The sequence below is a fragment of the Neophocaena asiaeorientalis genome, unplaced genomic scaffold (genome assembly GCF_003031525.2).
Source record: "Neophocaena asiaeorientalis asiaeorientalis breed wild unplaced genomic scaffold, Neophocaena_asiaeorientalis_V1.1 scaffold190, whole genome shotgun sequence".
NCBI lineage: Eukaryota > Metazoa > Chordata > Mammalia > Artiodactyla > Phocoenidae > Neophocaena > Neophocaena asiaeorientalis.
Window position 1 is genome coordinate 8,269,958 of NW_020175017.1, and position 9,604 is coordinate 8,279,561.

The 9,604-nt window shown below is 37.4% G+C and overlaps 1 protein-coding gene across 2 annotated transcripts in view; it reads left to right on the top strand.

The window, feature by feature from the left end:
* Positions 1 to 8,976, top strand: part of BAZ1A (bromodomain adjacent to zinc finger domain 1A) — a 92,878-nt gene extending 83,902 nt beyond the window's left edge. For both annotated transcript variants that reach the window (XM_024762045.1, XM_024762044.1), the window contains 6 exons: positions 859 to 1,106; positions 1,200 to 1,426; positions 3,160 to 3,629; positions 5,301 to 5,443; positions 7,453 to 7,540; positions 7,984 to 8,976. In XM_024762045.1, the coding sequence (XP_024617813.1) occupies positions 859 to 1,106; positions 1,200 to 1,426; positions 3,160 to 3,629; positions 5,301 to 5,443; positions 7,453 to 7,540; positions 7,984 to 8,180 (1,373 nt within the window). In that variant the 3' untranslated portion in view covers positions 8,181 to 8,976. The remainder of the gene's footprint in view (positions 1 to 858; positions 1,107 to 1,199; positions 1,427 to 3,159; positions 3,630 to 5,300; positions 5,444 to 7,452; positions 7,541 to 7,983) is intronic.
* The last annotated feature ends 628 nt before the right edge of the window (positions 8,977 to 9,604 follow it).

Here is a 9,604-nt window from a genome sequence, read left to right on the forward strand (position 1 = left end):
TTTAAAAATAATATTTTCTTGGGCTTCCCTGGTGGCGCGGTGGTTGAGAGTCCGCCTGCTGATGCAGGGGACATGGGTTCGTGCCCCGGTCCGGGAAGATACCACATGCCGTGGAGCGGCTGGGCCCGTGAGCCATGGCCTCTGAGCCTGTGCGTCCGGAGCCTGTGCTCTGCAACGGGAGAGGCCACAACAGTGAGAGGCCCGCATACCGCAAAAATAATAATAATAATATTTTCTTAGGTATAGAAGACAATATAGTTGGCATTTATACATAATTGATATTTTAATTTATATTGAGATACATTTCGCATATATAAAATTCACCCTTTTAAATTATACAGTTCAGTGGTTTTTAGTATATTCACAGTTGTACAGCCATCCACCACTATCTAATTTCAGAACATTTTCATTATCCCCAAAAGAAACCTTAAATGTGATTTATACTTAGAGAGCAGTCCATCTTTTATCGGAAATGAGGCAGTAACATTCTTGATTCAAATGAATAGTAGCTGACTTGTAATCATATATAGCGAGCTTTCTAAATTACATCAAGGTTTGATACGAAGAACTAGATTACTAGATTGAGAACACATTGCCTGTTATTTTTCTCTTTTAACTGTTGAAATCCCCCAGCATTTGTTTTATGGATTTAAGTAATTCCTTATGTCATAAATAAGATGTGGCTCAGCAAATTTTCTTTAACACGAGGTTTTGTTTTTAATGTCAACGTGGTCTTTTTGTGAAGTATTAAGAGAGAAGAACTGTGAATTCCAACCTATTTACACTACCAAGAAAATAGTTCTAGGAGATATCTAGGGTTTGCCTAGGAAGTTTAATCACTTTCCCTTTTCATTTAAGATGCCAGTGACAGTGGGCGTTCTTATAAAACAGTCCTGGACCGTTGGAGAGACTCTCTCCTTTCTTCTGCCAGTCTATCCCAAGTCTTTCTTCATCTCTCCACCTTGGATCGTAGTGTAATATGGTCTAAGTCTATACTAAATGCCCGTTGCAAGATATGCCGAAAGAAGGGTGATGCTGAAAACATGGTACTTTGTGATGGCTGTGATCGGGGTCATCATACCTACTGTGTTCGACCAAAGCTCAAGGTATTTTTTTTCTTCTGCTGCTTCTCAGATTAGAATTGAGACACTGAGATTTTGAGTGACAGATGATTAGTGATCATTTATTTGATTTATCAGACTGTGCCTGAAGGAGATTGGTTTTGTCCAGAGTGTCGGCCAAAGCAACGTTCTAGAAGACTCTCCTCTAGACAGAGACCATCCTTGGAAAGTGATGACGAGATGGAAGGTAGTATGGAAGGTGAGGATGAAGAAGTTGATGATGATGATGAAGAGGGTCCAAGTGAGGAGGAAGAGTATGAGGTAGAACAAGATGAAGATGATTCTCAAGAAGAGGAGGACGTCAGGTAAGTCCTACCATGCAATAAAATGAGAGTTCGGGTCTTTAACTAGACAGCCTCTTGACTTTTCAAATGCAAATGGAATGGTTGGGGCCCATAATTTAAAAACAAAAAACTAGTGTACAATATAGTGTCATACAGTTCCCCTGGCTTTTTTCTTTTTTTTTTTTTTTTTTGCCGTACGCGGGCCTCTCACTGTTGTGGCCTCTCCCGTTGCGGAGCACAGGCTCCGGACGCGCAGGCTCAGCGGCCATGGCTCACGGGCCCAGCTGCTCCGCGGCATGTGGGATCTTCCCGGACCGGGACACGAACCCGTGTCCCCTGCATCGGCAGGCGGACTCTCAACCACTGCGCCACCAGGGAAGCCCTCCCCTTGCTTTTTACGTATTATAAACATATGAAATTATTCCCAAGGGAGTATAGTCGCTTTGTGAACTTAGCCAGATCATAAAATCAAGTGTAAGTTTGGTTAGGATGTCAATTCAGAGCCACGTCGAGGTTGATATTACTTAATTTTTTGCTGAAAGCAGCAAATAAGCAGTCTAGAGGATATTCATGAGATAGAGATGAATGCAGCTCCTGATGCCTCTTTTGCTTTTCTCAAGGAGTTATACCCAAATATTGGTGATCTTGGCAGTCTACAGAGAGAGAGAGAAATGCCAGGAAGCACATTGTATTTTTATACTCCTACTGCATCAGCACCTAGAAACAACTTCTATACTACTGTATAGCCAAGTATTCTGCAGCTTAGCAAGCTGTGTCACCCAGGCCTAATGAATGACTTTGGTTATTCCTGCCGTGGCAGCACTGGGGCAGTCTCCCTTTATTTGTCCCTAAGACCTCCCCTTGTTTTTAACATTTGAACTCCATTCTTGTGGAATCAAGAAAATGAATGTGAAGCAGGGGCAACCTAGAACCGACACAGTACAAATAGGTCAGAGACTGAGGAGGATGAGTAGAGAGAGCCACCCCCTCTACTTTAAACAAGTTGTTCAATAGCTCCAACTAGCAGGAGCCATTTTCCCTGTAGCTTGTAATGGCAGTATTGTGTTAAGCATAAAGATGATAAAGAACTTGGAGAATTTTTGGAAATATTTTAAGTAAACTGGAAGTTCAGGTATGGGGGGAGATGGATATAAGGAGGCTTACTGGGGTTGTATCATTCTTGTCTATAACTTAAAGGCAATTAAAGGGTTGAATCTAGTTTTGTATCTTACAGTAAGAATCAAAAGATGACAAAGAGATTCCTGGCTTAGTGTTGAGGAACAGTAGGTTTAAGGCCTACTTTTGTGGGATCCATTGGCCAAAACTGTAGGTTACCTCAGTATCAATAGTAATGAAAAGTGACAGTCTTCTGTAGCATAAGGAGACAAAAGATTTGCATTTTAAGTTTTTCAACATGATTAAGTCCATTTATTCGGCTCTCCTGAGGATTTTATTACAGTTTATCACAACCTAGGATCTGATTTTCATGATGATGTCCTGGAGTTACCAAGAAATTATTAAACATTAGACATTCTTTGTCTTTGCATTACAAAGAAATATATGAAAGCACATTTTAGATTTCCATGAAGAGTTTGTTGATTCTAAGTTTAAAGAACTGAGTACAGGATAAGTCTCAGTAACACAAAAGTTATGTATGTAGAACTCATTGGCTGGATAGTAGAACAAGGGGGATAGAAGTAATCATATGTTCATCATTGCTCTGTACAATAATTGTTTTCTAACACTATTTATAGCCCACCAAAACGAGGAAGACCACAAGTTAGATTACCAATTAAAACAAGAGGGAGACTTAGTTCTTCTTTCTCAAGTCGTGGCCAACGACAAGATCCTGGAAGATATACTTCAAGGAGTCAGCAGAATACACCGAAAACAACTGTTTCTTCTAAAGCTACTGGTAGAAGCCTAAGAAAGATAAAATCTGCTCCTCCTACAGAAACTAAATCTGTAAGAATTGCCAGTCGTTCTACTCGCCAGAGTCATGGCCCACTGCAAGCAGATGTATTCATGGAACTACTTAGTCCTCGTAGAAAACGCAGAGGCAGGAAAAGTGCTAATAATACACCAGAAAATAGTCCCAGCTTCCCTAACTTCAGAGTCATTGCCACAAAGTCAAGTGAGCGGTCAAGATCTCTAAATGTTGCTTCAAAACTTTCTCTCCAAGATAGTGAATCCAAGAGAAGAGGCAGGAAAAGACAATCTACAGGTATGAAGAAGTCTAATTTAAGCTATTCTTACCTAAGAAAATGGAGTAATTTGGAAAGATTGAATGCTGAGATACTTTGTATCATTTTTGAAAGGCTGTCCACTATACAGAGTTATTAGGGAGCAACCTGACCTGAAGCATAATGTTCAAGGAAGGGGCAGGTATTTGGAATAAAGGTAAACTACAGTACTAGTGTTTCTACTAGTGTAGTAGGGTAGTTGTAAGAAATTTGCAAACAGTGTTCTGTGTTTAATGGAGAGATTTGGCCAATACTTGAACAGCCTCAGTATACCACATTATAATACGTTTCATTCTCTTCCACCTTTGCTTCCTTCAAAACACATGTACTCATCATCACCTAGACAAGCTACATTAGGTAATTTGATAAGGTTCCCACCTGACATACTGAATTTCGGGGCAGGGAGAGTTGGGAACAGTAATATTGTTAGGGAGTGATCACCAGCTGTCTTTTTGATTCTGATAATTGTTGTTTTAATGTTTATATATATATATATATTATATAAATTGTTTATATATTACATATATTTATATTACATAAGTTGTTGGTAATATTTATCCATGTAATAATCTCTTTACCCATTTATCTCTAATCCTATCCTCTTTTTTCTTTAATGTCAGTAGTAGTAAAATTTTGATATTTCAAAAATGAAGTTAAACATAAAAAATGCTACTACTGTTCTTTGAAGAATTTTAGATAGCTTGTATTGCATTATTCAAACCCATGACAGGATTAAGGAATTCACTGGTGGAAGAATGGAACATGATGTAGTCGCCAGGTCGTCAGGTTTGGCAGTGGGGTGGGGGTAGTATCAGGTAACTTTGCACCGAGATCTAATTTAGCTTTTCCTATCCCCTTATGTGTTTTGCTCTTCCCCAATCCTGAACCCCAGGCTATTTGGAAAATAGTACACCTGAAGCATTTTTGTTTCAAGAAAGAAAAAAAAAAACTGCTGAAGAAAATGTTGTTGTTTTTAATTGATGTGTGAACTTACTAACCTGGTTCTAAGGACAAATAAAGGGGGAAATGTGTGGATTAACATTTAAGCAGAGAATTTAAACACCTAGATCTATATATGGACTATACTACTATTTTCTACTAATTCATTCACCTTAGATCTCATCATATACCTTACATTTTATGAGAAAGCATTTTGCTTTAAGAAAATTCTCCATATAAAATTAGATTTATAAGAATAATTTTTATTTCATCATTGAGAAATATTTTCTATTATGCAAGGTAATTTATAAAGAGGCCAAGTTTCTAAATCTAAAGAGGTTATTTTCCTAAGGTTGTATTTCAGGAAATACCAGAGGATTTCATTTTATTGTAGTTAAAAACATATTTTTAATAAAATGGAGTAATAACCCACAAACTTCGTGTTCTAGAATTTCCTTTTGTATTACACTCTTTTTACAATCTGTTCCCAATGAGTGTTTATTTCAACTGGAAATTTTTAAGATCGAAAGGAAATAACGAATACTTGGTCCAGATTTACCTATCCCTCAGAATGTAAGTCAGCTTAACATCTCAGCGTGTAGAGTGTCGATTTTCTGTTTGAATTTAGTTTGTATTTATATGTCCTGATTAGCTTATGGTGATCAAATATTTTGTTTTGTCATCACCTAAAGTTAACATAATTATTTATTCAGAATCATCTCCTGTGACACCTAATCGAAGGAGTTCAGGTCGACAGGGAGGAGTTCATGAATTGTCCGCTTTTGAACAACTTGTTGTGGAATTGGTACGGCATGATGACAGCTGGCCTTTTTTGAAACTCGTTTCTAAAATCCAGGTAATACTACTAGACTTTATAAAATGTATTCATGTGTATTATCTGATTTAGTCTGCATGGCAACTTTAATGTAGTCAAAATGCTTGTTTAGTCACTGTCTACTTAAAAAACAAAACAAATCTTGGAACATTTGTTCCTATATTGAAAAAAATGGAGCTAGCATAGTCTCCTCAGTCCCTTCTAGTCCTGTGACTGATTCTTTTTTTTTTAATTAATTAATTTATTTATTTATCTTTGGCTGCGTTGGGTCTTCATTGCTGCACGTGGGCTCTCTCTAGTTACGTCAAGAGGGGGCCACTCTTTGTTGTGGTGCATGGGCTTCTCATTGCAGTGTCTTCTCATTGCGGAGCATGGGCTCTAGGCACGCTGGCTTCAGTAGTTGTGGCACGTGGGCTCAGTGGTTGTGGCTCACGGGCCCTAGAGCGCAGGCTCAGTAGTTGTGGCACACGGGCTTAGTTGCTCCATGGCATGTGGGATCTTCCCAGACCAGGGCTTGAACCCATGTCCCCTGCATTGGCCGGTGGATTCTTAACCACTGCACCACCAGGGAAGCCCCTGTGACTGATTCTTATAAATGATGACCGTGTGTTGAAATAACCTCACTTTTTATTCTGTGTAATGAATATGAATAGAGTTGATTCAGCTGAGTACCATTATTGGCATTTCTATTATGTAAAACAGTGTTTCTTAAACTTTAGCGTACACCACAATCAATGGAGGGCTTGTTAAAACACAGCTGACTGGGCCCCACCCCAGTCTGTTTCACTAGGTCTGGGATGATGCCCAGCCATTTGCATTACTGACAAGTCCCCAAATGAAGCTGATGGTGCTGGTCCAGGGACAGCATTTTGAGAAACACTGATGTAAAAGATGGGTACTCTTGAATAACAGAGATAGCCTAACCTAACTAAGGGATTTGAGCTGTTATTTTTATATAGGTATGACAGAATATGATGTGCCATAGCAGAGGTAGGACAGTGTTAGTTATACTAGAAGTTTAATGGTCTTTCAGAAGTAGAGAAGAGAAGGAATTGATTTGAGCATTTCAGGGGGAAGGAATAGCAGGAATTAGAAAGTTTTTTTATGGAAGAACTATTTGATTTGGTCACTGAAGAAAGATGGGATTTCAACAGTGAGAAATGGAATGAGGGCATTTTAGGAAGAGGGAACAACAAGTTAAGACCTAGAAATGAGAATATGGGAATGATGGATGGTTTGAATGGAGCAGAGGGTGTGTTAGAGGGGCTCAGACACAACTAGATTGTAAAGGGCCTCACTTGTCAGTATCAGGTGAAGGTTTCTGAATGAAAAAGTGACATCATCAGAATTCTACTTTGAGAATTCTAGAACCAGAATATGAAAGATTAATTAACATTGAATAGTGTCTTATAAAAATTAACTCTCTGGGACTTCCCTGGTGGTCCAGTGGTTAAGAATCCACCTTCCAACACAGGCGACACAGGTTCCATCCCTGGACGGGGAACTAAGATCCCACATGCCACGGGGCAACTAAGCCCACGTGGGGCAACTAGAGGAAAGCCCACACGCCGCAACTAAGACTCGACGCTGCCAAAACTAAATAAATATTTAACAACAAAAAAAAAAATTAACTCTCAGTTGGACTGTAACTTATTTTTCCTGAGTAGTTTTGTGCTGAATTAAGTTTTGTTACCTGTATTTTATTCTTTATTACAAATGCAGTCATGGTCATTACAGAAATTTCTTTATAAATACATTTATGTATCTATATAGAGAGAGTCAGAGAAAGGAAGAGAACACACAAGCAAACCCATAATCTGTTTTTTCACAATACATTGTTAACATTTTTTATAGTATCAAATAAGCTTTTACAACATTACAATGACTGAAATGTATTATGTAATTTTAATGGAATAATAGTATTCAGAAGTTAATATTCAGTTGCTTTTAAGGGCAAAACTTGCATGTATTTGACTACTTATCTTCAATAAATTTTCTATAGGAGAGATAATTTTTGAATTATTTTACAGGTCCCAGACTATTATGACATCATCAAAAAGCCCATTGCCTTAAATATAATTCGTGAAAAAGTGAACAAATGTGAATATAAACTAGCATGTGAGTAATTTATGTTTTTCTCTGATAATTATTTTCCTTTAAGGAGGTAAAGGCTGTTTTTCTTTTTATTTAAATGATGTATATTAATGTAATTGTGTAGATGGCATCCCAAGAAATCCCTAAAATGCTATGTATGCATATATGGAAATGAAAGATGGATGGGGATTGAATGAGTTAAAGATATTTTATAGAATCTCATCTTAATAGATGTTCTTTTTAGTTATATAAAATACCTCTAATTAAATAATTGTATAATTTCAATAAAACCATTTTATAAAGTATTTATAAACAATTTTAAGCTTCAGTTCTGCCAGCTTGTTTCAGAGTCTTCAATTTCTAAAGAAAAATGTGGACTTCTGTTTTCTTAATGACATTTCCAGATATACAAAGATTGTATTTATAATTTACTTTCATTCTTATCTCATTTGGTTTTTTCATTCTAGCTGAGTTTATCGATGATATTGAGTTAATGTTTTCGAACTGCTTTGAGTACAACCCTCGTAACACAAGTGAAGCAAAAGCTGGAACTAGGCTGCAAGCATTTTTTCATATTCAGGCTCAAAAACTTGGACTCACCGTCACACCTGGGAATGTGGATCAAGTTAGCACACCACCAGCTGCAAAAAAGTCACGAATCTGATTCTGTCTTTCTAAAGGATATATTTGAAGAAAACAAATTGTTCATGAAAATGGAACATTAAATCATGCTCTAAAGCAGACATATATGTATAAAGCAATAACAACTGATTGACCACATTGAAGTGTGGCCTGCACTATATTCTCAACTTTAATATTAAGCACTCAGGAGAATGTAGGAAAGATTTCCTTTGCTACAGTTTTGTTCAGTATCTAATAAATTGGATAGATGTATTGGCTACAGTACTGGTTTACAGAGTTTTTTGTGCATTTTGAGATCATTCATGTGTCCCAGTATCTCAAAAAATATTTTTTCACCCATGATTTATTTTGTCATTGACTTTTTTTTAGAAGTGTGGTATTAAGGGAGATTTATCTACACAGATAAATCTTCCATGATAGCACAGTTTAGAAAAAAGTGTATATGTCTAAGAATTGTTTAATAAGCAGATTCTTTCAACACTATACATGAATGAATCCAGCTTTATTCCTTGAAGTGCTGTACCAGTGCTGGCTGGAGGTATTGAGTCTGAGTTTATTAACTAGATATTTATTTAGCATTCAAAGTAATTTGTGAATTTGTTTTGTATTTATAAAATTTGTACCTGGAAAATGTTCTTTAATTTTTTAAACATTTTATTGTGTTTTTGTTTTATTTCTCTAACTTCCTTAATGATCAGTCAATAAAAGGTAACACCCTCCCTTTTCCCTGGCAGTTCTTTCAGTTTTACAGAACTGTATTTTAAGTTTCTATGTGCAACTTAAGTGTACAAATAAAGTGATACTTTTTTAAAAAAATATTTTTCAAATATTCTGAATTTCTGGAATTTTTTACAAATCAGAATTGGACTTCTACATGTGATAAATAGACCATAGGAACCAATGTTTTATTGTACCTGAGTCTCTATAGCAGTGATTTGCATCTTTTTCTACCCAAACCCTTGAGGAGTAAGATACCTCCCATCAGTAACAGTAACATTCTATGGCAGGGATTCTCATTAAAAAGAGAAAAGAAAGTTTGGAATATGCCCACAACCCTGAAAATTTTTTAAAAATAAAATAAATGCTATTTCCTAGGTATGGAAAACATAGGGGCCTCAGTTTTGGAGGAGTAGCTGTTCCTTTTTAGGATGCAGAAGGAAGTCACGTATCCTCTGTAGGGCTTTTGGGGAGTCAGGAGATAGAACCATCCCTCAATTTTCTCATCTAAAAATCCTGAGGATTTTAATGAGGTTCATTTGGGGACTTCCTGGTGGTGCAGTGATTAAGGATCCGCCTGCCAATGCAGGGGACACGAGTTCGAGCCCTGGTCTGGGAAGATCCCACATGCCATGGAGCAACTAAGCCCGTGTGCCACAACTACTGAGCCTGCACTCTAGGGCCCGCGAGCCACAACTACTGAGCCCCCGTGCCACAACTACTGAAGCC